General features: G+C 42.4%; 5 protein-coding genes across 6 annotated transcripts; 4 read left to right on the top strand and 1 right to left on the bottom strand.

Moving 5' to 3' along the window:
- The first annotated feature begins 86 nt into the window (after positions 1–86).
- On the top strand, positions 87–2,041 carry LOC118319047 (cytochrome b-c1 complex subunit 8). Its single transcript, XM_035649116.1, has 3 exons — positions 87–225; positions 1,348–1,514; positions 1,863–2,041. Exons 2-3 carry the CDS (start codon positions 1,361–1,363, stop codon positions 1,955–1,957), a joined length of 249 nt encoding a protein of 82 aa, XP_035505009.1. The 5' UTR covers positions 87–225; positions 1,348–1,360; the 3' UTR covers positions 1,958–2,041.
- Positions 2,042–2,862: 821 nt separating this feature from the next.
- Positions 2,863–10,961, top strand: hspa4b (heat shock protein 4b). Its single transcript, XM_035650277.2, has 19 exons — positions 2,863–3,169; positions 3,780–3,837; positions 4,086–4,226; positions 5,671–5,793; positions 5,917–6,016; positions 6,154–6,287; positions 6,822–7,066; positions 7,195–7,271; positions 7,430–7,581; positions 7,786–7,892; positions 7,981–8,114; positions 8,245–8,429; positions 8,558–8,653; positions 8,881–9,036; positions 9,274–9,399; positions 9,496–9,603; positions 9,702–9,821; positions 9,994–10,155; positions 10,406–10,961. Exons 1-19 carry the CDS (start codon positions 3,063–3,065, stop codon positions 10,610–10,612), a joined length of 2,538 nt encoding a protein of 845 aa, XP_035506170.1. The 5' UTR covers positions 2,863–3,062; the 3' UTR covers positions 10,613–10,961.
- A 458-nt stretch (positions 10,962–11,419) lies between these two features.
- On the top strand, positions 11,420–13,765 carry gnpda1 (glucosamine-6-phosphate deaminase 1). Of its 2 annotated transcripts, none has more exons than XM_035649794.2 (7): positions 11,420–11,671; positions 11,911–12,038; positions 12,354–12,455; positions 12,553–12,735; positions 12,864–13,048; positions 13,223–13,397; positions 13,510–13,765. In XM_035649794.2, the coding sequence occupies exons 2-7, from the start codon at positions 11,915–11,917 to the stop codon at positions 13,569–13,571; spliced, it is 831 nt and encodes a 276-aa protein (XP_035505687.1). In that variant the 5' UTR covers positions 11,420–11,671; positions 11,911–11,914; the 3' UTR covers positions 13,572–13,765. The 2 variants fall into 2 exon arrangements, with proteins under 2 accessions (XP_035505687.1, XP_035505688.1); XM_035649795.2 differs by lacking the exon at positions 11,420–11,671 and adding an exon at positions 11,678–11,838.
- Positions 13,766–14,389: 624 nt separating this feature from the next.
- Positions 14,390–19,397, top strand: LOC118319414 (NEDD4 family-interacting protein 1-like). Its single transcript, XM_035649796.2, has 8 exons — positions 14,390–14,589; positions 15,610–15,694; positions 17,136–17,275; positions 17,379–17,466; positions 17,887–18,011; positions 18,164–18,230; positions 18,367–18,475; positions 18,655–19,397. Exons 1-7 carry the CDS (start codon positions 14,554–14,556, stop codon positions 18,471–18,473), a joined length of 648 nt encoding a protein of 215 aa, XP_035505689.1. The 5' UTR covers positions 14,390–14,553; the 3' UTR covers positions 18,474–18,475; positions 18,655–19,397.
- A 671-nt stretch (positions 19,398–20,068) lies between these two features.
- Positions 20,069–23,650, bottom strand: fgf1a (fibroblast growth factor 1a). The gene is made up of 3 exons (XM_035649797.2): positions 23,348–23,650; positions 22,175–22,278; positions 20,069–21,946 (listed from the first exon to the last, which is right to left on the bottom strand). The coding sequence occupies exons 1-3, from the start codon at positions 23,511–23,513 to the stop codon at positions 21,746–21,748; spliced, it is 471 nt and encodes a 156-aa protein (XP_035505690.1). The 5' UTR covers positions 23,514–23,650; the 3' UTR covers positions 20,069–21,745.
- Between the last annotated feature and the right edge of the window lie 3,438 nt (positions 23,651–27,088).

Here is a 27,088-nt window from a genome sequence, read left to right as displayed (position 1 = left end):
TATTGTCTGTCTGCATACTGCTGGCTAAATTGCTCACACAACACAGGGGAATTGCTGCTACCCATATTTAACATGTTCCTAACAGGCCTGCGAACAACCCTTTGTAGAAGTCTTTCGACCACACTCCAGGCCGACAGGTGGCGGTAATGTCCCCGGTTAACCGTCGCCCTGATAAAAAGGAAGGACAAGGACACTCGTTAGGAAACATTGCTGAGAAACAACACGGTAAGCCTCAATGTCACTGCTTTAACGACGGTACTTCAACAAGCTTGTATCACCAAACTGGAATATATTTACTTTTAAGTTTGTTATGAGTTACTGGGGTTTCATCTATCGATTTAAATACCACATTGACGTGGCGGTCAAGGAAATGTTTCAAACGCCTGTTTGTACTTCGGCAGCTAACAGCTAGCTTAGGGCAGCTAGCTGGTGATGCTAACATTGAGCTAACAGCAAATGGCGCTTCCTGTGCTCATTTACATTTAATGAGCTCGTTATTTCGCAATCATGTCACTATTTAGATCTGCCCTGTTTTTGTCTTACGGTTTACCATCTGAAGCATTTATGAACGACGATATTACAGTTTTAACACGCATTGTGTCTGTTGTATGTTAAGAAACGTGAGGGCAAGGTGGGGTTGATACAATGTTTCAACGTGGAACTTTAGCTAAATACATAGTAAACACAAAATGGTAACTATTGCTATCAATAAACTACTAATACAAATGTGATGACGTGATATCCACCTAATCATTAACATCAGTATTTAAAAATGATTGTTATAGAATCTACATATATTTTTTTATTTTTTTATTGTTTTAGTAGTTTGTTCATATTATTTTCAATACAGAAGTTACAAACTGTGAACTTTGCATTTGTCCATGTCGTGTTTTGCCCCCCACAGTTAAGCTGGAAATTAATTTGTACCTTTGATCATTGCATCAGTGGGCATTGTGTGAACGATTATCAATAATTTTAAGGAGCATTCAAACTGCAACACATGACAGTTAACAACTGATCAACAAGCATTTGATATAAGGGTATAAACTGCATGTATATACCATGTAAAATGCACACAACTGTATCTAGCAGAACACTAACGACTCTGAGACCTGCATAGAGCATGGCCTTTTTCAACTAATCGAGAAAATAATCGATAATGAAAATAATCGTTAGTTGCAGCCCTACTAAGTTCACTTTTCACTTTGAGGATCACCATATCTTTTATACAAATAATTTAATTCATCAACTATTTGCATGAATCCAGACCTTTGGAAATACATTTTTATGCTCATGGTTGCCTGTTTGTTTACCATCTGTCAATTTGTCATTGTGTTTCCCCATCAGCTCACTGGTGATCATGGGCCGCCACTTTGGAGATTTGGCCAAGGTCAGGCATGTCATCACATACAGCCTGTCCCCATTTGAGCAAAGGGCTTTCCCCAACTACTTCTCCAAGGGAATCCCAAATGTCTGGAGACGCTTCACATCTTCTTTCTTCAAAGTTGCCCCTCGTGAGTATTTCACTGCCTGGATGCTGTGTTGGGTTGTTGCCCACTCATATGATATGCCTGTTACCTGCTTTGTCATTGTTTTTAACTGAAACCTTTTGTAAGTTCCAACATTGCATTTTTTTCCTAATGTGTCAAATAATATACTTCCTTGAGTCACATCTTCCTTACTGTGTGCTGTCTGTACAGAGATTTTATTTTATATCTATATATTACTTCATAATCTCAGCTAGGATAGTTGGATATTTTAAAGTTAGTTTGAAAGACTACTCATGACTTTTGTGCAGCTAAAATGTAAATGTAGTGTTGAGATCTTGGTGCTAATTGGTTTCATGATCTTCCCTTTTGCAGCAATGATCGTCATGTACATAACGTACACCTGGGGCAACAGTGTCCATCAGCAGGGCAAGAGGAAGAATCTTGCTGACTATGAGAATGATGAATAAACGCCTCATCTCTGAAAGCGGCCCTCTGTTGTTAATTAAAACTCTGTACGTGTAACCAATAAAGATGGAAATATTTATGTCAAATCTGTTTTCATCGTATTCATTCAGTCATCTCCACAATTGGACAGATGCTTTTATGTTCATTCAATGTAGATGTCAAATCGCTACAAATTTATAATGGCTCAGGGGATTTATCTTATGAAATTATTATGTCAATGATTATTATATTCGATGTGATGAGTTGCTGCTTTCCACAGTTTTATATTGTGTGAAGTGGAGGGATTTGGGGTTTAGGACTGAGTTGGAACAAAACGAGACAATGAAGACATCACCTTGGGATGTGAGAAAGTGATGGGTATTTTTTCAGACTTTTGTAGATTTTCGGTTGTCCGACATCCAAGTTATGGTTACCCGAGAAAAGTTCCTCATCTGCCCACCACTCAGTCCAACCTGAAAAGGCCACTTGAATGAGAGGTGATACTTCTTCATAGTATCTACAACTAAGTACACTTGCCCCAGATTTATCTAATCTCAAATATTTTCTGACATGTTAATCTATAAAGAAAGCAAAAAGATTAATCGCAAATGAAAAAAAAGGAATTATATCTACTGTTTATTGGTGAGACCGCTGTCATAAGAAGGTCCTAACAAATCTTGTATTTGTCTGCAGTAACTGCAGTGGTGATGGTGGAGTGGGCTTCTTTGTTGAAATTGGGGGTGGGGGGCACAGCAACAGCAGGTTTAGATCATTACTGCTGGATATGGAACAGTAATATGGACGAGAGACGGAAACAGCATCTTCGTGAGTGCGCCTCCATTTGTAATGATGCCACTGCAGTGGCAGGTCCCGGCCTGTGGGCGTCGCACCATCGTCGGGTGCAGCGTCTCTGCAGTCGGATGCTATTGGTCGATGAGACAGAAAATTCCTGAACCCTCTCACGCATCAGCCGGTGAACGTACCACATGCTGCCGCTCAGTTTCATGGAACAAGAACAAGGGTGGATCACCGTCCGCTGACCGAAAACCCACTGTAGCCGCCGCTGTCACTTTGAGCACTGAGCCGTGATTCTCCTCGTCGTTACCGCTGTTCGGTTAGCCACTGAAGATGTCAGTCGTCGGGTTTGACGTCGGGTACATGAACTGCTATGTAGCGGTAGCCCGAGCCGGAGGGATCGAAACAGTCGCTAATGAATACAGCGACCGATGCACACCGTAAGTACGACCCGGCCCGTTTGGTGTGTTGGGTTTTCGTCGTATTATTTGCGACGGCAGCAAGTACAAAATGCGCACGGAGCCACTTCTCCTCGTCTTAATAATGTGCGAGGCTAACGTGGCTAGCTGCCTGGTTAGTTAGCATGCTAACGTGTTTCACAACAGGAAGCGGCATGTGAGTGCTAAAGCTAACGGTTAGCCTAAAGGAAACCATTGTGACTAGAAATAAATGATGGCGTTACACTTCTCGTGCTGAAATGGTTCGCGAGGCGTCTTGCAACAGTAACATCGTCGTGGTCACTCAAAGTCTCTAATGATCGACCTGCACGTCAGGTGATGAGTTTTTCTTTGCTGCGGGCATGAATGAGCGCATGATGGGAGGAGGCCGGAACCAGGCTGTCAGAGCGGCTCGAGTCTATTGTACTAAATATTCCAGACCCCTACTCCTTAGATGAAGCCTATACATTTGAGTATAATAGATTTCTATCTACAAATACGAAAACTACTATAAAGCGTCACTTTTGATTACCATTTTATTACTGGTTGCACGAGCCCTGTGAGAGACTGTCGTAGAAGAGAATAACGAGAATTGTGTGTTTTCTGGTTATAGAGCATGTGTTTCCTTTGGGCCTCGGAATCGCTCGATCGGAGCAGCTGCAAAAAGCCAGGTATGTCTGTGGACACTGTGGAAACGATCATTAACCTGACAGTGGAGAGGGATCAGTGTTCCCTGTCCGTAGTGCATTGAATATGATGAGCGTGATCAGTACTAGACATGGGTGCAGCACACATCTAATTGAGCACCATCACCTCACATCACTTTTAATTAATGGATGCACTTTATGCCTGGGTGTGTGTGTGTGTGTGTGTATATATATATAATATAAAACCGTGTCTCTCTTTTTCCATTTAACAGGTCGTCACAAACTGCAAGAACACAGTCCAAGGATTTAAGAGGTTTCATGGCAGGGCGTTTTCAGATCCGTATGTGCAACGCCTCAAAAATAGCTTGGTCTACGATATTGCTCAAATGCCTACAGGGACAACTGGCATCAAGGTGAGGGAAGAATACACTGTTGTAAATTAATGTAATAATCTGTAGATTGATCTCCCTATGGCCCAGACTTCATCATTGATCAACTAAAATGTTCACTCTACTCTCACTATGAGATCTGCAATGACTCCCCTTTGTAATCCTATCTTGGTAATCATCATCCTGCCATATAAGGTTTTGGTCATGGAATAGAAATGTTGTTCAGGTGCTCTCAGAAGCAGCAAAGCAAAAAGCCTTGGGCACATTAATGGTTTAAAACACTGATTAGTTTCCACTTCACAGTGAGTCAACACAGTGGAGATATTAAAATGGAATTACTACATCAAGGGCCTGTACTGCAAAGCCGGATTTGTGGTTGGAGAGTTAATTTAAGGTTTAACCCTGGGTTTTCAGTGTTATGAAGCTGGATCTCGTATTACCGTTAAATCACTGACCAATTAGATCACTGGAAAACCATGATCATTATTTTACGTGATCCTGAATTAATGATGATAGTTTTTAATGAAGAGCAACAGATCATTTTGGAATAGTTTTGATGATCCAGACTTTGCGTGTGTCCACTGTGGTATTAAAACAGAGCCTCTAACAAAAGGAGGGAGAGTTTATCACACAAAATAAATAACAATTGCATCTTAATTTTAATTAAATAAAAAGATTCTTTGATTCCCTATGCAATTCCTGACAGTGTTGGTGCTTTTACTCTTTTATCCCATCACTGCAGCTCAGAACAACATGAAGATAAATAACAATATTAAAGTATATGATATTAAAGTGAGATTTACCTCAGACACTAACTAGCTTTCTTTGCTTTAGCAGCAAGTCTGACAGCACTTAACTTTAATTGTATCACTTATAATAAATAATTATTAATTCATCATTAGACAAAAAACAACCATGCTCACGCAGTAAAAATGTAATAAAATTCTTGTGCTAACTAACATCCTTGGCCTGACTTTAATTATGGAAAAATAGTTTCCTGATGCTGCTTGTATTTCACAACTGCACTTTTTCCATATGAACACACTCGTAGCTTGTTTGGAAAACCCGGGTTAATTGAGCCCGTTGATAACCAGCTTGGTAGTACAGGTTATCAAGACAACCAGTGTTGGACTTGTTAAAATCAGATAATGAAAATATAACTACACTACAGCTGATCCCCCCCATGGAACATTTTCTTGTGCACAACCTGTGCACCTGTAACTCTCAGGGACAGATTGTTGTTCATTTTTCCATTTTACACATACTTTTATGTTTTAACTTTTATTTTGACATATCCATTTTATTGTATAGTTTTTTGTTACTGCTCTTCTCCGTGTACTTACAGTACTTGTGCTTGTTTTGGAAAGTGATTTATTGTTGGGATGTAATTGTCAGATAATTTTTTGAGGCAACATGATCGTAATCATTGTCATCAATGTAACATTCTTGTGTTGTGTGCATCTTGAAGGTGATGTACATGGAGGAGGAGAAGGTGTTCAGCATTGAGCAAGTCACCGCCATGCTGCTGACCAAGCTGAAGGAGACAGCAGAGCATGCACTGAAGAAGCCTGTGGCTGACTGCGTCGTCTCTGTGAGTGTTAACGTGCCACTATACCATTTTTTACTCTGTCCTAATTAAAGCTTAAAGGCTTAAAGGTGCAGGGTCATTAAGTTAAAACATAATCTATTTGAAATGCTTCTCTGTTGTGACCAGGTTCCTTGCTACTACACCGATGCTGAGAGGAGATCAGTAGTTGATGCTGCTCAGATTGCTGGACTCAACTGCCTGAGGCTCATGAACGAGACAACAGCAGGTCTGTACTCGGTGTCTTGGGTAGGGCTCGGGCGAGGATGTGCATGTCAGTGATTGTTGTACAGACTGGGTGCCCCTCTGTTGATGCCATTCCAACTCGTCCGCTCTTCGTTAATATTTTAACAATTCTCTCTACAGTTGCATTAGCGTATGGGATCTATAAACAAGATCTCCCTGCTCCTGAGGAGAAGGCCAGAAATGTGGTGTTTGTGGACCTGGGCCATTCTGGATACCAGACATCAGTGTGTGCTTTTAACAAGGGCAAACTCAAGGTGTGTGTGTGTACATTCTTTTACGGTCGGCTGAATACCATTTGGAAGCTTTAGTTTCACTGGGGAACATTGAACTTAGACTGTATATAAAAATGGACATTGTCACCAGGTCTGTAAAGTTAAGCGAAAGTGAAAGTGCCAGAAACCTTTACTCTCTCACCAGAAGAAGAGCTGACTCCACTGGTTGCAAAGAGAAGTCTGTTTCTATAGAAGTCTATGAGAAACTAAATTTGTAACGTCACTTTACATTAAAGTACGGTATGGTAAGATAAAGTACAATATGCATTGGGGCGTGGATACCGTGTGATTGGCGGCAAGTACCGTCCAATAGGTGCAATGTTGTAGGTGCACGTGCAGTGGACAAGCTCTCAGTCAGGCCCTCCCCCCGCTCCTCCAAATGTGGTTACTTCTGGTTTCAAAAAACCAAGATTGGTTCTGGTCAAAATACTAAACTATATAATATTTAAAAAAACACTAACACAGCTTTCTTTTATTACCATAACTCTCTCTTGGCCTTTTCTTCGTGTCGCTCAGGTCCTTGCTACAGCCTGTGACCCAGAGTTGGGAGGAAAGGACTTTGATGACGTACTGGTCAAGTATTTCTGTGAGGAATTTGGCAAGAAGTACAAGCTTGATGTCAAGTCAAAGCCCAGGGCTCTGGTCAGACTCTACCAGGAGTGTGAAAAGCTGAAAAAACTGATGAGTGCCAACTCCTCCGACCTGCCGCTAAACATCGAGTGCTTCATGAACGACATTGATGTCACTGGAAAACTCAACAGGTTGGCCAACAAGACAACATTTCTTGATTGATTGATTGATCTATGACTGATACCTATATATCATCATTCTATTACATTGAAATTTACTTTCATATTTTAAGCAATATGCACATTTTCTCTTGCACAAGGGTTCTGTTTGAAGAGATGTGTGGGGATATTTTGACCCGCGTGGAGCCTCCACTGCAGAGTCTGCTGGAACATGCCAGTGAGTATTATTTTCCCCAGTTGTGTTTTACTTAACTTTTTTTGTTTAAACTTCGCATTCCTATTACCCCTGTTTAAAAAAGGTAGTGTATGCAAGTTTAACACTTTCCGGGTTTTTTTTCTTCTTTTTTTTCTAAACCTGTGTTTTTGCTCCATAAGAACTGAAAAAAGAAGACATCTATGCAGTTGAGATAGTCGGTGGAGCTTCCAGGATCCCAGCTGTCAAAGAGAGAATCAGCAAATTCTTCGGGAAGGAGATAAGCACCACACTGAATGCTGACGAAGCTGTGACCAGAGGATGTGCCCTGCAGGTATATCCCACTTTTGTTGGAAAAAAAGCTTGTACCCTCCCATCCTTTTGCAGACAATTAAATTGTTATTTACCAGCACATTTTGCCTGAATAGGCAACTGTTTATGTTATGAAAAGAATGTGAAAGTGATGTCTTGGGAGTTTTAGGTTCCATCTTTTCTCTTTACTGCTGCACTCACTTAAATACTGGTTGTGTCTCCTTAGTGTGCAATCCTGTCACCTGCCTTCAAAGTACGTGAATTCTCCATCACAGACATCGTTTCCTATCCCATCTCCCTAAAGTGGCATTCTGCTGCAGAGGAAGGATTGAGGTAATTACATTATTGATCTTTTTTTCCCTACTGTCTCTGATCTTGACTGTTTAATATAATAATAGTTATATTACTTTGTTTGTTGCAGTGATTGTGAGGTATTTCCCAAGAGCCATGCAGCACCTTTCTCCAAAGTGTTGACCTTCTACCGGAGAGAGCCTTTCTCCTTGGAGGCCTACTACAATTGCCCTAATGAGCTGCCCTACCCTGACCCAACTATTGGTAAGAAACTAAACCTTCCTAAGAGATTTCTGACCATGCATGGTATAAACATAGCTTATATTACATTTGCTTATTATATAGGTGCAACTGTTAGTTTTTGGTCTCAACTTTTTTTTTTTCTTCCTTACAGGTCAGTTTCTGGTCCAGAAGGTTGTACCACAAGCAACTGGGGAGAGCTCCAAGGTGAAAGTGAAGGTACGGGTGAACATCCACGGTATCTTTAGTGTGTCCAGCGCTTCCCTGGTTGAAGTGCAGAAGTCTGATGAGACAGAGGAACCAATGGAAACGGAACAGGCCAATGACAAAGATGGAGAGGTACGTCCACCGAAATTAGTAGCTTTTTAAAAATCATAAATCCTTCTATTACATGTTGGATTAGCATGTGTGCAACTACTTGTACTTCAGGAGGATATTAATGTCTGGTATTTGTTACTCCTTTGCAGAGCAAGATGCAGACCGATCAGGATGAGCAGCAGGGACAAGGAGACGGTCAGAAAGAAACCGAAGAGAAGGTGCCACGAGAGAATGAAGAGATGGAGGTATGATGCTTTAAAAAACATCAGTTTATAAGATTAAGTGTTAATGCAAATGTTGAATCAGCACTGCTCTGACAGTCCAAACAAAAGCTAATCTTTGGTTTAATGCAGCGCTCATGCACCGGATGATGTTGGATTACAGATGTTCTAGAAAAATGGTAAATCATTGGATGTGTAAATTAATTCTTAGTGATGTTTTACATCTCTGTGTCTATGCTCTTCTGTTTAAGACTGCCACAGAGGAGGGCAAAGGCGAGAAGAAGTCTGACCAGCCCCCACAAGCCAAAAAGCCAAAAGTCAAAACAAAAGTGCTGGAGCTTCCGATTGAAAACAGTCCACAGTGGCAGCTAGCAGATGACATGCTCAATCTTTTTGTAGAAAATGAGGTAACTAAGCTTTCAGCCTTTACACACACACACACACACACACACACACACACACACACACACACACACACACACACACACACACACACACACACACACACACACACACACACACACACACACACACACACACACACACACACACACACACAATCCACCCATCGAGCTGCCTTCTTTATTTACTTTTCTATGTTGAAGAGCTTGTCGGTTACAGTTAATGTTTGGGTTCCTCCTCAGGGTAAGATGATCATGCAGGACAAGCTGGAGAAGGAGAGGAATGATGCCAAGAATTACGTAGAAGAGTACGTGTACGACATGAGGGACAAACTGCACGGAATGTTGGAAAAGTTTGTCAGTGAGTCTGTAAGTAAAAAATCACATCTGACTAATTTTAACACCTTATAGTCACTGTACAATATTACATATTGTTAAATTGCTTTTTTAAATTTATATTTTTAGGACCGAGATGCTTTGTCATTAAATTTGGAGGACACTGAAAACTGGCTATATGAAGATGGAGAGGATCAACCCAAACAGGTGTACATTGACAAACTGACAGAGTTAAAGGTAATTGCTATAGTAATAGTCTTTTTTTTCTCTCTGTCCATTAATTGGTCAACATTTTGACATGTTTTAGCTGATGTGTGTATTGTGTACTTGTACAGAAACTTGGCCAGCCCATCAAGGAGAGGTATACAGAGGCGGAAGAGAGACCTAAAGCTTTTGAGGAGCTGGGGAAACAAATTCAGCAGTACATGAAATTTGTTGAAGCGTACAAAATGAAGGTAAAGCTAAAGGCTTTTTAAAAGAGAACTTTATATTGAGTACATTGGGAATACTTAAAAATTAAACTAAAATACTATTAGTCTAGATATCTGTTTACCTTTACCCCACACAAGAACTGAAGATACAAGTAATAATGACTAATGCCACTGTTGTTTTCCCATTTGTTTCAAGGAGGAGCAGTATGACCATTTAGATGAGGCAGATGTCTCTAAAGTGGACAAACTGGCCAGTGACGCAATGATCTGGATGAACAGCACCATGAACCAGCAAAGCAAACAGAGCTTGACAGCAGATCCCTCTGTCAAAGTCAAAGACATCCAAGCAAAAACAAGGGTGAGACTATATGCTTGAGATTATCGTTGGAGCAAAACACTGAGAAACGTACCATACGTGTAAAGCACATGGTTATTTGTCATAATAAAGTGACCACTTTTCATCACGTGTCAGCTATCTGCTAGGAGCCCAAGTAGTTTCTGTGCCTGCAATTATTTATTTGGCCAGGGCCAATTGGCAGATCTCCCACATAGCTGTTTCTTTTATTAAGACCATTATTTCATGTCGTGTTCTCTGTGTCATTTCCCAGGAGCTGTTCTCCGCTTGTAACCCCATTGTGTCCAAGCCCAAACCCAAGGTGGAGCTTCCCAAGGAAGAGGTGCCTGCCGAGCAGAACGGGCCTGTCAACGGACAGGAGAAACCCCAGGAGGAAAGTGCAGACAAGGGAACGAGCGATAACGCAGGCAACCCCAGCTCAGAAACAACAGAAAACAAGCCTGACATGGACCTTGATTAAAAGCAGCCTAACGCCTCCCCGAAGCAAAGCTGAACGGGAGCTCGTAGCTTCAGATTGAGATGCAGCCTGGGTTTATATCAGAGCAGGTGAAGTGTTTTTCGGGAAACTGTACTCCACAGTCAAAAAGTAGGCCGGGTGATTAGCACACTGAGCCCAGCGCCTGATGGTGTCTCTGTCTGATGACATAGCATGCCCTCTCCCTTTCTGGATGACATAAATCAAAAGCCAGCCGCAATAAGTCTGTTTGAAAATGAGCGCTGTACACATGATGGTATTTATTTCTGTTGTGTGCTATGTAAGTGTTCTGGTCTGTGTCACAATATGGTTTTAATAAAGTTATCGAAAATCACTTGCACCGTCCTTATTACTTTGGCCAAATATACTTGGGGTTTCACACCGGTGCTGCCTCGATCTAGTAAGTTGGCAGGGCAGTGGCTAATGAAAACACAGGCCACTTCTTCTGTTGTGAAACTGGGGGATGACATGAACATTACATTTCACCTGTTGGGGTTTCAAACACTTAGTATCAGACAAACATGTCCATAATGGAACATTTGACAGCTACGTGACGGTGGCTGCTGGGGTCGGACCCTGCCAGCTTTACTGGATCACATCAAACCACACATTCACACCGTAGTGGATCTGTCATTGAATCTGTGACATTATGTAACCTGATGAATTGAGGAGGCTGCGTTGGTGACGTTAGTGTCCAGTTGCCTAGCAACCACCATGAATGCCCTGCTATGAATCTGGCGAATATAAATTCAGCTAAAGACTCTTGAAAGTGTGTATTTTAATGCTGTCGCAATACTCGTACGCAACCAAACCAACATGCGGTTGGAATGTCTGAAAGCGGTGAACCACTCTGTGTCCAGTCGAGGCGACCTAGAGGAAAAACCCCCGGGCAAGTCGAAGCTAGCCACCGGTTAGCGCACTAGCTAACGGAAGTTGCGGAAACGTCCCCTCCGCGCCGAGAGGCTGTTTTGCGTCCGGCTGCAGGAATCACGTGATCCGTCCAGATCCTGTGTGCTCCGAGTACAAGCCACAGACACTCCAAAGGTACAGCCGGACGTGACAACTGTCCCCTTTGCGTTTTATGACAACATTAATCTGTTGTTTAAGTCTCACGTCGCGGTCTTTCGCTAGCTTGCTTCGCAGCCGTTGCAGTAACCAGATTTTATTGGAGGATGATATAGTTTCCTTGATGAGTCTAAAGTCTGTTGTAGGTGTGTGTGTGTTTTTTACCCTGATATACTCCGAGGCTGAGCTCGACCAGACTGCTCTCATTCTACCCCCAGGACGATGAAGCTGATCATACTCGATGACTACGACCAGGCGAGCGAGTGGGCGGCAAAGTACATCAGAAACAAGATTTTGCTCTTCCACCCTGGCCCGGACAGATACTTCACCATGGGGCTCCCCACGGGTGAGTAGGAGAGGTCGACCCGTACAGCTGAGTGTGTTCAACTCATACAATCCACACCTCCATCAAAGAAACTAAAAACTGCTGATTCGGTAAGACTGGCAGATTGAGCAGTTTTCACATGAAAATTAGTTTAAAACTTGCTTTTTTTTTTAAGTAAGCACCTGTGTCCTCGCAGAAAGGTCAAAACTATTGATGCACACATTTGTGAGAAATGTTTAACTGTTGGAGTTTGTCAAAGAGCACATCATCATTTTTGTCGCCTCTGTTGTTTGCAATCATAATCTTTTTTTTTCTCGTTTTCAATACTTCCTTCAGGGAGCACGCCTTTGGGTTGTTACAAGAAACTGATTGAGTTCTACAAGAATGGAGAAATCTCATTCCAGTATGTAAAGACTTTCAACATGGATGAATATGTTGGTAAGAAGTCCCCATCTTTTTTTCCCTGACATTTCACACTTGGGAATTCCTGAAAACTGGGATCTTGCGTGACCATTTGTCGTCAAATCCTGTGCAGGACTCCCCAGAGATCACCCTGAGAGCTACCACTCCTTCATGTGGAATAACTTCTTTAAGCACATCGACATAAAAGCAGAGAACACGCACATCCTGGATGGCAACGCTGCCGACCTGCAAGCAGAGTGTCAGGCCTTTGAGGACAAGATAACAGCAGCCGGGGGGATCGAACTCTTTGTCGGAGGTCAGGAGGTCACAGCGCTCCTAGTGAATGTGCTGTAAACGGCCACACAGTTTTGGTGTCAAGTGATTTTTGCAGTCGCTGTTGAAGCTGTAGTAAAATTTGAAATTGCTCTTACTGTTCTATGTTAGGTATTGGACCCGATGGCCACATCGCCTTTAATGAGCCTGGTTCGAGCTTGGTCTCCAGGACCAGGGTGAAGACTCTGGCAAAGGACACCATCATAGCTAACGCCCGATTCTTTGATGGGGATCTGTCAAAGGTGCCCACCATGGCTCTGACTGTGGGAGTGGGCACTGTCATGGACGCAAAAGAGGTTAGAAGCCATGTGTCCTTCTGTTGCTTCAAATTTCTGTAAAATATCAAATTCATTTGATCATTTCAGCTCTGAGCTGCACAGCAGTGCACAGCTAAAAAAAACCCACCAGTTTCATGTTGCTCTTGCTGAGCCACAGAGGCCACAGGTCACATTTTGAATGTAATTTCTCAGGTCATGATTCTCATCACCGGAGCACACAAGGCATTTGCTCTGTACAAAGCAATCGAGGAAGGTGTGAATCACATGTGGACAGTCTCTGCATTCCAGCAGCACCCACAGACTGTTTTTGTTTGTGACGAAGATGCCACCCTGGAACTGCGGGTGAAAACTGTGAAGTACTTCAAAGGTGAGACTAAATTCTTATTTCAGTTGTTAGGAATTGTAAACTTTGTTGGATTGAGAAAAAAATTATAGCAAAATATGCTGAGTCTTGCTTTTTTTTTTTTTTTTTTTTTTAGGGATGATGTATGTGCACAATAAACTGGTGGAGACGCATCCCTTGGACGCCAAGAAGAACTGATCTATGGAGATTCCGTCGAAAAATTAAAACTTAAAAATGATTCCTTTATCTTTCAATGGAGGCACATTGGTGGACATGTGAGCAGTGCTTGGAGTTGACCACAACTAACCTCTGTAGAAATAATCAGGAGCTGGTGGAGCACAGATCAGACAGTGCATACATTTGTTCTTTGTAATAAATGCGTTTAATTTTTACATTTTGAATGTGTTTTGGACTGTTGTTGTGATATTCAGTCTTTTTCCTCCTGTCACATGACAACACGGAACCTCTCGTGTTGAGTTTAAGTGCACCTTGGAATATTCCATTTCCAAATATGGGCTGGAAGTCATGCAACTGATTTCATTGAATAGAGGAGAACTGAGCACGGACCCCTTTTTGGCAGACATATAATTCAACTAGGTACATTTACTCATGTCACTTATGTGCAGTTTCTAAATGATTATTCGGCACATGTATGCAGTGAGTTTTTTAAACAAAACAATGAATTGTTAATGAATCGTTAATTCGATTCTAATGGTTTAAAGTCCTTCTGTGTCCATCAGTTTTGGTAGTGTAGCAATACAATATGTACAATGACAACACTGAAAGTGGCCGATCTACATGGTCACTTTGATTGTAGCTACATAATTACAGTACAATACGTTTGCTAATAGTATTTATGATTGTTTTAAAGAAAATACTTGTATTTTTGTGGGATTATATTTTGCATTGCGGTATTAAACTAGTGACACGGACTATACCGAATTCATACATCTACTTGCCGCTCTTTGCGAACAACTGGTCTGTGAAGCTTCCGACAGTCCGTGAAGGCAGCGCCAGAGCAGCGCCAGCTACAGTCAGGAGGAGAAGGAAGGAGATGGCCGACAAGTAGGCGACCGAACCGCTGCCCCTTCGTCGGAGACGTTCCCCTTTTCTAGGTAACACACCTTCACAGCTGAAGCTCGGGAGAAGAAGTGTTAAATAAAGTCGCCCCTCTTCCACAATGGCAGAACAAAACAGCAACGTCAGATACCAGGAGGTAGGTAACCGTCTGCTGCCACGCCAAAAGAAAAAAACATAATCTAGCTAGCAGTTAGCTGGCTGCTCCCCGACCAGCTAACAGCAGCCAGCAGCAGCCCGTCGGAGGACGGGACAGAGCCGGGAGCTACACCGACACTTGTTGACGGACCTGGCTGCAAACCCCTCGGGCCTACACCGACACGAATTCCATAACATACATTTATATATATGAAACATGCGAACATAAACAAGTCTGCTCGGTGCCCGCGTGACCCATTTCCCCTGAAGGTGGTCACCTGGTGTTGACGGGCCTTGAACCAGGACTCACCTGACGGCGCTGGACCCGCCACCGATCCGCCCTCGGCTGCAGCCTCCTCCTCTGCTGGCATGTGCTAATGAACATGTGCTAATGAACATGTGCTAATGAACATGTGTGGGCGCTTCAATGGTTCAGTGGAGACGTTGTAGTTTTAGTGAAGCTCTTCTCACTATCAATAAATAAATGCATCCGTGCAACTAATCTCGGCCACTTTGAACATGAATGGTCGCAGACATGTTAATCGTGGACACTTGTTGCATAATGTTCTGTATTGCACAAGTGCGCCATGATCGGTGCTGCAGGTTCACCTTGTTACTCTGAGAGCTGTCAGCTATAAATCATGTCATTGTTTCCTAGTAAACCGTCGAGTCAATTGAGAAAGTGAATGCAGACTAAAGTGCAGATGCACATGTTGTTTTTAAATCAGGGTATTTCCACTCACCTGTGACTTTTACCTGTGACCATTGTCAGTGATGTGCCTGTTAAAACCAAGAATCTTACAGGGTTAACCGCTGCTGCATGAAAGGCACAGCAACAGTTGATTATTATCTATAATCTCATGATTTAAATGTTGTTCCATTGCCCAACCCTGTTGGGATTGTGTGATGTAATCGATGCCACTGTGTTGTTCCCTTTTCCCTACATCAGCTTTCCTTAATAAAAGGGGCTGTAATTTACGTGTAACCCAGGTTGTGTCGCCATTTCTGAACATTTCTTTAGCTGGTGAATGAGGAAGAGCCACCGCAGGAGGGTCCGGCCCAGGACGCACCGCCACCTTACAGCAGCATCGCTGCAGCAAACGCAGGTGAGGGAACTTCACAGGTCCGTCACATCGCTGTCGTCTGCTCGGTAACTCTGTAAACCAGAGGAGGAAGAAGTGTTCACATACTGCAATTAGATAATAGTGTCCGTGTCAGACTAACAGTAAGTCTCCAGTAAAAGTTCCATGATTTTATACCAGTAATAACACTGGGTTCAGTCAAATTTACTGAAGAAACAAAAGTAAAACAAAACGATCATTTGTTTCCGCTGTGTCTCATTATTGCTGAAAGACGTGTGAATTGTCTCTGATACAGGGATGGTCACAGCTTCATGATCACATAAATCTGTTTGAAATTATTGTCATAGATAATGACTGTAAACTATTTTAATGTAATATATTCTGTGTATGCAATGCTAGTTTAATCCACTTTATATACATTTTTGTATTTTTCGCAAAAGAAAATGTAATTATAGCTGTAAAATTCCACAACCTCCTCTAAAATCCCCCAGTAGAAATCGTGAAGTAAAGTACCAGCACCATCAATATTTGATTATATGTATGTAGGGGCTTCTCAGAAACGGCTGATTGTTTCAAACCTCACGTCTTAAGAGGTCAGAGGTCAACACGTTACACAAGTGGGTGCAGCCTCCAGCTCTTCCTGGGCGAGTCCCGTGATCAGGTTTAACGCTGTTTTTGTTTGAACAACACAAATGAGGAGGCTGGGTTGCTGCCAGATGTCCCAGATAAGCAAAACTAAAACAAAGCGGTAACGGTCGGCGACACACCCGGCTGATGTCGTTCTTCCTGCTGAAAGTGATCCCTCCCTGTCCCGACTTTGTGAGTCTCTGCTGTCGTCTTTGCTTTTTTGAAGGAAGTGAAAGTAGCTACTTGTCCTTCAGCAGTCAAACCTCAAGGATCCAGTCAACATTAAATGACTCTTAAGGTTTGCCACCGACGCCTCAGATCCAAATTAAATTCCATATTAAAATCAAAATGATCATTTTGCACTATTTTTGCACATTGACTTCATCTACAGCTCTGTCTGTCTGTCTGTCTGTCTGTCTGTCTGTCTGTGTCTGTCTGTCTGTCTGTCTGTGTGTGTGTGTGTGTGTGTGTGTGTGTGTGTGTGTGTGTGTGTGTGTGTGTGTGTGTGTGTGTGTGTGTGTGTGTGTGTGTGTGTGTGTGTGTGTGTGTGTGTGTGTGTGTGTGTGTGTGTGTGTGTGCGTGCGTGCGTGCGTGCGTGCGTGCGTGCGTGCGTGCGTGCGTGCGTGCGTGCGTGCGTGCGGTGCGTGCGGTGCGTGCGTGTGGACACACCATGATGGTGTCCGCAAAGTGTTCTCCCTATAGACAATGTGCCATAAATTGTCTGTGGATTAATCTAAATATATTGTTTCTAAATCCATCTGTATTGAACCCAACCCAGCTCAGTCTACCTATATGAAAAAAAATCCACACAATCAATATTTGCCTCTTTCCTCCACAGCTTTCTTTGAATACAAGGAAGATGGAGGAAGATTTCCCAACCCTCCTTCGTACAGTGTTGCCACCACTCTGCCCTCGTACGATGAAGCAGAGAGGAACAAAGCAGAGGCGGCCGTCCCTCTGGTCACAGGAAGAGTCACGGTATGTTCGTCTAATTGTAATCATCTCATCATGATCGCATCTCTCGCCCACACTAAACACAAGATGAAGTAACGCATCCACACATTTCTCGCTGTTGCTTCAGGAGGACGACTTTGTGGCCAGAGACGACTTTGAAGATGCGGATCAGCTGCGAATAGGAAACGACGGCATCTTCATGCTCACTTTCTTCAGTAAGGATAAGAAACCCCCCTTTCGCTTTTCAGCTGTTAACGTGTGCACAGTTTTTTTTTCTTGTTAAAGAGTAAACTGACTTTCAATGTCACTTGCGCAGAGCTGGTTGTAACCAAATGGTGATCAAATACATCTGGGTGCTTAACATGAAAAATATGCGATTATTTGAGCATTTGTTGCACAGTTGTGCTTGTTTAAAGGCCACTCTTATGCTGTTTTCTGAAATGAAATTTGCTCAGATGTAGTCAAATACTCTCGTTGGGACATGCTCAAGTTTGTTTTCCACATTTAGGTTGTACAGAGGATGACTTAGTCTTTCCTCCTCTATCAGTCGTGCTGTGTAAATGGCATATTTATGTGTTCATGGTCCGCAGCAGCTTTGTGTTATGATACCAATTATTTTCCTTTTCATTCATTAGTGGCTTTCCTGTTCAACTGGATTGGCTTCTTCTTGTCCTTCTGCTTGACCACATCTGCTGCTGGCCGATATGGAGCCATCTCTGGCTTCGGCCTGTCGCTCATCAAATGGGTTCTTATTGTCAGGGTAAGACATTTTCACAACCAGTCAGCCACTAAAGGACTGTTCAGTGGTGTCAAGGTGCAGGATTATTACTGCTACTGTTACTGTAGTTCTCAGCGGTATTATTTTACATGATCATCTAAGATGACGTGTTTTTTTTATTTTATTTTTTTCAGTTTTCCACCTACTTCCCTGGTTACTTTGACGGGCAGTATTGGTTGTGGTGGGTGTTCCTGGCACTGGGTAAGTGGAAAGCATTATTTTATTTAATCAAAAAAAGGACATTTCCCATTGTTTGCCACAATTACATTTGTGTAATATTCTTTTTTTGTGGGCGAGCTTAACTTCTTGTGTCATGTAACGTTTCTTTGGACTTCAGGCTTCATGCTGTTCATCAGAGGCTTCGTCAACTACTCCAGAGTGCGGAAACTAGCCGATCCCACCTACGCATCTCTTCCCCGAACAAGGGTGCTCTTCATCTATTAGAGGTAAGACACAACAAAATAGATGTCACCCAGCAGAAAAAAAATAACAAATTTGACTTGAAGCCAAAACCCATATCTGGGTCTACACACGACATCAGCGGCTGAAGTTCAGTATTGTTGCATTTATTTGTTATTTTATCCGAGTGTATTTATAAAATTTTCTTCCTGCATGATGAATCCAGGACGGCGGATGTGGAAGAAGTGGACGTGGTCGATATGAGGAGTGACTCTGTGAAGAGTCAAATCAAACGGAAGACGCTCACACGAGGAATCGGCTAGGCGAGTTACCGATGAAGACGACTCATGATGAAATATTCAGGAATTATATCACTTGTTTTATTTTTGTTTTGAAACTTTATTAATGGAAAAAAAATGTTAATGGTAATAGTCCCTCGGTGTGTTACTCATTAGTGGTGAATGTTAAGTGCTTTTGACATCTTGGTCTGTAATGTATAAGTGATGCCTTATATCATTTGATGGCAGCATATGAGCATGCGTCTGCCCTGACAGTCAGTGAACGGGGAGAGACCCTTGAAGCCAACAGGTAATAATTAATAATAAACATGTAAGACACTTTGTAATCTGCACTAAATGCGATTATTATGATTATTATAGGCTATTTTTAGATGCCACATACACTTAAAAAACCAACAACTTTTCATTGGGTTAATATACACATTATATATTATATAATACACATTTAGAATTTAACTCACCTGTTGGCTTTATGTAGTGTTGCCCTATTTTTAGCCAGAGGGGGGCAGTGTTGTTTTCTAGTTTAAGGTGACAAAAACTGTTCATCTCTAGGACATTGTCATAATAATAATAATAATTAAAAAAACATGCTTGTGATTTAAATGCAGTGTCAGTGGAGCACACCGAAATGACGGATGTTATGATTCTGCTTAATAAATGTTTTGATGCACATTGAGTCAGGTAAAACTCTCCACCTTGGGAAAAGAGTTTGAGTTTCAGATATGATCTTAGATAATGCTGCATTTGTTTTGTTTTTAAAGGTGACATATTATGCAAAAATCACTATTTCAGTGTTTGTGCAGATAAATGTGTGTATCGGTGGAGCCTGCCGGCCCACAAACTGAAAAAAAGACCACCCTATCTGTTTTATTTTGAGCTGGCTGCTAAACCCTACAGCCTGGCTCTGAACAACTGGTTCAGATTTCTCTCCCACTGTGATGTCACAGTTGGACTCTTTTGGGGTAACCCTGTCTGCAATCGGAGAATCTCCACTTCTCTGGTGAAGGGGCGTGACATTTCCTACACTTTTTGAAATTGGTAGACCAATCACAACAGACCAGGCCAGCTGGCCAATGAAAACTGACTGGGGTTTATCAGGATGGCAGGGCTAAAAGAAATCAAATGGGCAGTTTGAAACCACTGATGCCTTTTCTGAACATTAGAGCATGTAAACCTTTTCAAGTGGTCACCCAAATAAAAGTATGAACCTGAATATGAGCATAATATGTCACGTTTAAACAAGAACAAGCTGAAACTAAATTCCAGACTGCAACAAATGTCAAGTGACCCGCTGGCCCCCAGGGGGAACCCGGCTGACAGTGACGAGTTTTTGGATGGTGACAGCCACCTTGGTTTATTTTTCTGGGCGTATGAGCACATTTTCTGGTCCATGTCCTTGAAAAGCTCATTTGGATGCAACAGCGCTGCCTTCCCATGACTCTGCAGTGAGTCAGTGGAGTCGGCATTACATTTACTGCTGGAGAAAAAGCTCTGATTATAGGAGAGCTGCTTCAGCTGTTAATGATCTCACCGAAGCATTTGGATCACATTATCTAAGAGCTGTAAAGAAAAACTCAAATTCCTTTTCCAACTGGGTTTTTTCCCCTTAAGATTTAAATTGACAGATGGGAAATCTGTATTTTTGGGGGAGAGGATTTTTTTTTTCTTCCTTTTTCCATCATGAGGTGTAAAATATTAGCGATCATGTGGGTATTGAATCTATATCAAAGAATGTTGTATGCAGGTGCACTTTTAGAAACATAGCCAATAAAACCGAAAGGATGTTCCCGTCACTTCTCCATCGTACCGATCATGAAGAGAATAATAACCTAAAGGAGACATGCAAGTCGGGATGATGCACATTTTCATGACCACAGTTAACTGTAAACTTCTGCCATGGCTTTGATTCAGAAACCATTATGCTTCTCTTTTTTTTCTGTGTGATGTAGAGCTGCAGCCTTTTGGGGTTTTTGCTGTTATGAAACTGTACAGAAACGTTTAGTGTTAAATAAATGTCACTTTTAACGAGTCATCTCCTGAGTTGTCTGGATTAATGGTCACTGTGCTGCTGCAATGTGCAACGTGACGAATACACTGACACTTTATATCGCTCAAACCCAGAGAGAAGGATCATTTTCAGGTATGATTTATTGCTCAGTATTATGAACCCGTTGAACTGTGAGCAACAGAAACTGTCTTCATGGATGTAAAATGTTTCCCTGGGCAATTTTACACAAGTTACCGCTGAGAATATGAAACATTCAGAAAAGTTCAATTTTTAATCTTTTTGGTTTGTGTCAGTCACAAATAGATCACAGAAAAGATAAACTCCCTCAAGCCTGCAACATTCTCAGTCAGTAGGTGACTTCTTTTTTTTTAACGGAGACACAGTGATCCTTTTATAAACAATTCCTGTGCTCATACCTCGATCCAGATCCACATGAAAAATTAGTAACATGTTCCTGCCTCGGGCAAAACTCTAAACCAAACGTCACTGACATCTGGAAAAGTTTTGCAGCAGGTAATAAAATAGTTTAGATAAGAATTTACCAGTACAACACACAAAGGCTCTTACTATGATTATAGTCCATATAATAGCATATTATTGTATAGAAGCTCCTTGGTTACTACTAAAATAAACAACGTCACATCTTGTTTTGGCTCAATGTGTCTGTTGATGATACCGTTTCCTCTTCTATGCTTTAAGAAGAACTGCCAGTGACAGTACTAATATCAGTTTTCATGCTAATAGACAATAGCTGGAAGGACTACTTCATGTTGTGGACAAAAACAGGTACGTGTCATAGCTGGTCCTTTCCAGAATAAATATGCACCAGAGCTAAAAAAACAAAACAACAACCCCAAAAACAAACAAAAACAAAGCTTCACCTCGGCTTCATCTTTTTTTCCTCTTGCATCCCAGCTCCTCCTCAACCACTTAATTGTGTCTTATTCATTTCACAATACACAAATCTTCCTTGGAGCAGCTTCCAGTCTGTTTTGGTTGAGGCGAACGCTTCACTCCCCGGAGTCGTCCAGCTGGCGGGGCAGAAAGAAGACGGCCTTCTGCCCAATGTGAGTTCTTGGACCCACTTTTGGTTTTCCGCTCTTTTTCAGAGCTACGTACCACTTCCTCTCCAGATACTTCTGGGGCCGATATGTGTTGTAGTGGTTCTCCTCCAGTTTCTCCAGGAAGTAGGATTCATCGGACACCGTGGGCTGAGAGGTAAACACAGAGAGCACCAACAGCTGACGGACACAGGAAGGACTGAGGTTTGAGATGAGACGTTTGAGACTGCAGGCACCGAGGCCCAGATTAAGATTGTCTAATGATGAGTGATTATTTACCATAGATATGATCAGGGGAGATTTATCTACATGTGCCTGCACCATTAAGTTTAATGGTCTAATTTACTATCACAGAACTCCTCCCGAGTGGATACTCACGGAACTGTACAGGCGCCCCTCGTCGCTCATCGCCAAGTATCGCCCGGCTTCCGTTCCTTGGATGACCACTACACTTCTGTCCACAGCTTTGATCTTCAAAACAGCTGACGGGAGAAAAAAAGTTGGACATCAAGTGAAAGGAAATGACGCTGCTGCAGCAAAACACACCTCCGACAAAAACGTGGTTGGGTCACGTTCTTCTATGGAAGGAGAAAAATGACAGACTGTAGCTGGAACACATTCAAACTGGAGAGAGACGAGCAATATTTACAGTCCTTATCTGAGTTGAATGGCTCACCGAGTGACGGCTGAGCAGGGGCGAGGCAACAGGTCAGGCAAACCGCCCCGGGCTGAGAGGTGGGCCCCCGAGAACTTCAGATTTCATTTGTCCACATTAACGATAATTTTGTAAGAAACCCCCTTAAATTCTACAATCGGCTGTGCACAGGAGACTGCAACGACACCATGACCGGAAACCCCCTAACGAGGCCCCACGCCACAAGCTTTGAGTTAACAGCTTCGTAATTTGAGAGGTTTGGTTGAAGACTTGAACATCTAAATGTGTGTGTAAGATGTGGCCGGGTGGGTGGTCGGGGGTTTGCACTTAAACTTCCCTCCTTTTTATTATAAACTTCTTTGCTTTTATTACTCTTCTTACTCATTTACGTTTATGCACTTTTTTGGGGGGAGGGGCAGGTCCCCTTTGCCTGGGGCCCCCAAAGTCCCCTGAAACGCCCCTGCAGCTGTGTACAGTCTTATGAAAAAATGTTTGTTATTCTCCTGACTGACTAAATGATTTGTATTTTCATTGCATTGGTTCATGTGACAGTGACAGTGCTCATTGAACAGGGGCAAAAAAGAAAAAAACAACTGCATATGAGCCGGTGTGAGGTGGTAATTATCATGTTGAATAGAAAAGAAAATCATAGACAACTTAATACATTTGCACTTTGATTATTGACAGTCTAAGTATAGAAAAAATTAACCCTGAAAGAAACGAGGGAGAGGAGGGGTAAAGATGGGTGACAGATTGTTTATGTCATGACCTTGACATTATTGAGGACCCCCCCCCACTATATGTAGTTCTGCTCCCTGAACCTGACACCCGCCGCGGAGGCAGTGAACGCACCACGCCGCGGGCCCGACCTGCATGTAAAATGAACATCGTCTTACTGTGAACGTCCCCGTCCTCCCTCCGGCCCCGCACCGTCCCGTCGGGCAGGATCTGCAGGTGATGTCCGCCGTTCATGCAGTACAGCCGAGTCCGCCTCCTGTGGTCCCGCAGCGGCGGCGGGCCGCGCTCCGCGGTCCGGTGATGATCCTCCCCATCATCCGCCATCCTGCTGCTCACAGACAGACACTGACCGCTGCGTCTGTCCCCCTGCAGCGGTCAGGTGCTCACGCGCTCGTGAACGAGCGCAGGGACCACACGGGCCGCTGGGTCGCGCGCGTCCCCGACTCCTGGCCCCACCCTGCGACTTTCTAATAATGCAATAAAGACAAAGACATAATGAGCCTTCGATATCATGTGTATACACACACATGTTGTCGTTAATTCCTATTATTTCATTTCCTAGGAAAGTTCATAATCTTGATTAAATTCGCAACAATTGTTTTCACATGAATTAGTAATCATTAATGAAAACAGCTCATAGATGCTCAGAATGATTATATAATGAGAGCTGACCTCTCGAGTGATACTGGGACCAGAGACTAGAGACAAACCCTGCAGCATGGTGATGAGGCCACGTGTCCACGTGTCCAGGTAACTGCAGGTATCATTAAACATTAGGAAGAAAACAGTACAAATTCTAACACTGATGACACTGATGACACTGGACACCTACGTCCTCCATCAGCTCCACTGGTCCATCACCTCACACTGAGCAGGTCTGGAGTGGTGGACAGTCCCGGGACCAGTGGCCGTGATCACAAGGATTGAAATGTTGCCCCTGATTGGTTCAAGCTTCAGGCTTCACCTTTGATTCCAGTTGAGTCCCGCCCACCTCGCACCTGAGACAAAAGTGCTCCAGACTTTTTTTCTTTTTTCTTTTTTGGCAGTTGTATCTTGTGGTTTCTCACTTTCTCTCCTCAGTATCACGTGACTCCTCTCAGCTGGTTCTCCTCACAGATGCGGAGGTTTCCTTCAGGGCAGCTGAGGTAAAAAATTAAATAACCTTTAAGTATTTAAATCATTTCATGAACAAGCCATGCATAATCTGTGTGTGTGTGCGCGTGTGCGTGTCAGCGCCTGATGTTTCTACCTCATTTGTCTTTAGAGGAGCTGCCAGTCAGGGCCCAGAGCCTAAATACCATTTCAACCAAGCTCACGGAACAAAAAACACGTGTTTTTTCATCAAGAGTCAATGAACCAAGAGCCAGAATGGGAAAAGCGCATTTATTTGATGAACAAGTGCTCGCTGTGGTCATGACAAGTGGCGTACAACAAGTTTACCGTTTCCATTGCTGTTAATCATCGAGTTAATATCATGGCAAACATCAGTACACAGTTCCTTGTCTTGAGAAGAACCACACAAAGACGTAGAGTCGGGTCTTTAATCAATGGGGGGAAGAGATCAACGGGAGTCACACTATAGAGGAGAAATAAGACCGCATATAGAAAAACTATTATTTGGAGACAAATACACCACGTTCTCTTTACAATGGATTATATGTACACTTCTGATTTTGAGAAGCAAAACAAAGCTTTTTTTTCTTTTTCGAGAAAGCATATATCAGTGAAACATGATCTGCCCTTGATAATTCTCAAAAGTTAATGTCTGCATAAATTTATACAAAATAGATTTTCAAACAATATTTGGGTAGTGCAAATCTTTTTTTAATTTTTTTTTTTTAGATTCAAGCTGGTTGATTACTTTCACAAACAGTTTGTGTGAAAAAGACTGACTCCTATCCTATTCACAGTATTACACTATTTGACCAAAGCCGTCACATTGGAGAGCGAAAAAATGTTTTTGTTTTTCTAGTTTTTACCTTTTTTAAGAACTGTACATTTGTCTCCTATATGTGCTACTTGGTTTACACCGATGTGTTGAATTTGTCTGTACTTGCTTTGGTCACATTATAGTCAAACAGGCCAAATAGGCTTTTCCTGTGCAGTCTGAGTGGACTGAGTACTGACGACGAGCATGGCTTTCCTGAAGTTGAATGTGAATCTCCTGTATTCAAATAGCTTATATCAGAAAAATAAAGAAGTAAAAAAAGAAACCACATCTTCTTATGTGATGGTGATAGATTAACTGTAATTTCTATTGCATATTCAGTTGTCCTCCTCAAAAATGTACAAGCAAGGATACATTTTTGAGCAAGAAGAGGCAAGTGTGTGATTTCACATGTATACATATATATATACACATATATATTCATATATATATACATATATATATATATATATATACTTGTGTAAATGTTGAGCAGCAGCAGCAGAGATTTGGATTTACTGAATGTGAAAGTAACCCATGAGTAAACCCTATGCAGTTAATGTAGATAGTATTTTTTTCTGAACAAACTTTAAAAAAAGAAAAATAATCAGTGTCCTTTTTCTGAGCCTGGTTCTGGCGGCGGCACATTCGTTAAACTTTCCTATTTCTTCCCCCATTTTTGGTTCACGACATAAACGACTAAACACGAACAACCACGTATTGTGTGAACCAGACAAACGTTTTGACAACCTGAGTGTGGGAGTGGCTTAACATTTATTAGTGCTTTTGAATTTGTTGTTGGGATATTTTAGCAAGAAAACATGTTGACCAACTTCAAACACACCGGTGAGCACTCTGCAGTCGCTCAGCCGACGTACTCGTCCAATTATCTCCTCAACTAGATTCATTTCTCTTTACGTGTCACATTCATGTCAAAACCTGGATTATTTTGTGCTTTAGAACACAAACAGCATGTCGGGGTTATGAAACACGTCGATGACAAACCAAGCACACATTATTCAAATCACCACTTACACCAGCACACAAGTTGGGATGCTGACGAACCGACATGATTCTGTGATTTCACAAAACACCAGAGTGCCTTGTGTTACAAATACTTTTCCCCTCAACCAACTCTCAGTTCATCAGATCCGTAAGCTTCAATTGCTGGGACTTCGTCTCCTCTTCTGACACAAACACTGACCAAGTTTCAGCATCACTGAAAACAGACAAAACAGGAGTTTGGCACGAAAACAGTTCCCAGAGAATAAAGGATCCATTTTGCCTTCCCAGTCAGTGACACTCCACCTCCACCACAGCCGTGACTCTACGAGGTGACTGATGATAAGTGCTCTCGAACATTGGGGGTCGGACAAGAGACGAACAGATAAACCTGCAAAAGTACTAAAAGATACGCAGACTGACTACGAGAAGCCTACGGGGGGTTAACGAAGCAGAAGGGTTCAACCACAGGGGTCAGAGGTCATCAGCAGCGATGGGAGGTTTACAGGTGAATGAATCTGCCAAAAGCTTACCACCAGCTGTCAATCATGCAAACTGTTCGCCCTGTAGGAAGTCTTCAACATTTTGAGAAATCCGCAGATTCACTGTTTACTGAGAGAGAGGAGAAGATTCAACACCGCTCCTGTGTCAGTACAGTGAATTTGAAGGAGAGGGGGGGTTAATGTATCTGACTACTTCATGAGGAAGACCAGTCGCCAGGCAACTGGTGAAGACTCCAGCAAAAATACTAGCACCGGCCTAGAAATGGTTTCGTCACATAACCTCACGTAAAGAGTGAGAGGTGCTGGTGATGTCAGACAAGCTCGTTCCCCCATTTTCAATCATATTTCCCAAAATGGTGAACTATTCCTTTAACAAATAAAAGCAACCCCATACCTAAAGGGCCATTAAGCAATTTTGGAGACGGGTCTTTTTTGACAGCACTGGTCGAGGATATGTGAGACCGACG

The sequence above is a fragment of the Scophthalmus maximus genome, chromosome 9 (genome assembly GCF_022379125.1).
Source record: "Scophthalmus maximus strain ysfricsl-2021 chromosome 9, ASM2237912v1, whole genome shotgun sequence".
Classification (NCBI taxonomy): Eukaryota; Metazoa; Chordata; class Actinopteri; order Pleuronectiformes; family Scophthalmidae; genus Scophthalmus; species Scophthalmus maximus.
The sequence above is the reverse complement of the archived record's forward strand: the minus strand, read 5'-3'. Positions and strand labels throughout refer to the sequence as shown.

Excerpts from the sequence above, each read along its gene's own strand:
- LOC118319047 (XM_035649116.1), top strand. The coding sequence starts at position 1,361 with ATGGGCCGCCACTTTGGAGATTTGGCCAAGGTCAGGCATGTCATCACA. Across the intron at positions 1,515-1,862 it reads TTTCTTCAAAGTTGCCCCTC|CAATGATCGTCATGTACATA; the intron begins GTGAGTATTTCA and ends TCCCTTTTGCAG.
- hspa4b (XM_035650277.2), top strand. The coding sequence starts at position 3,063 with ATGTCAGTCGTCGGGTTTGACGTCGGGTACATGAACTGCTATGTAGCG. Across the intron at positions 7,893-7,980 it reads GCTGCAGAGGAAGGATTGAG|TGATTGTGAGGTATTTCCCA; the intron begins GTAATTACATTA and ends TGTTTGTTGCAG. Across the intron at positions 8,115-8,244 it reads CTACCCTGACCCAACTATTG|GTCAGTTTCTGGTCCAGAAG; the intron begins GTAAGAAACTAA and ends TCTTCCTTACAG.
- gnpda1 (XM_035649794.2), top strand. The coding sequence starts at position 11,915 with ATGAAGCTGATCATACTCGATGACTACGACCAGGCGAGCGAGTGGGCG. Across the intron at positions 12,039-12,353 it reads CACCATGGGGCTCCCCACGG|GGAGCACGCCTTTGGGTTGT; the intron begins GTGAGTAGGAGA and ends TACTTCCTTCAG. Across the intron at positions 13,049-13,222 it reads CTGTCATGGACGCAAAAGAG|GTCATGATTCTCATCACCGG; the intron begins GTTAGAAGCCAT and ends GTAATTTCTCAG.
- LOC118319414 (XM_035649796.2), top strand. The coding sequence starts at position 14,554 with ATGGCAGAACAAAACAGCAACGTCAGATACCAGGAG. Across the intron at positions 17,467-17,886 it reads CTTCATGCTCACTTTCTTCA|TGGCTTTCCTGTTCAACTGG; the intron begins GTAAGGATAAGA and ends TTCATTCATTAG. Across the intron at positions 18,012-18,163 it reads AATGGGTTCTTATTGTCAGG|TTTTCCACCTACTTCCCTGG; the intron begins GTAAGACATTTT and ends TATTTTTTTCAG.
- fgf1a (XM_035649797.2), bottom strand. The coding sequence starts at position 23,513 with ATGGCGGATGATGGGGAGGATCATCACCGGACCGCGGAGCGCGGCCCG. Across the intron at positions 22,279-23,347 it reads GGAGGACGGGGACGTTCACA|CTGTTTTGAAGATCAAAGCT; the intron begins GTAAGACGATGT and ends TTCTCCCGTCAG. Across the intron at positions 21,947-22,174 it reads AGGGGCGCCTGTACAGTTCC|CCCACGGTGTCCGATGAATC; the intron begins GTGAGTATCCAC and ends TTTACCTCTCAG.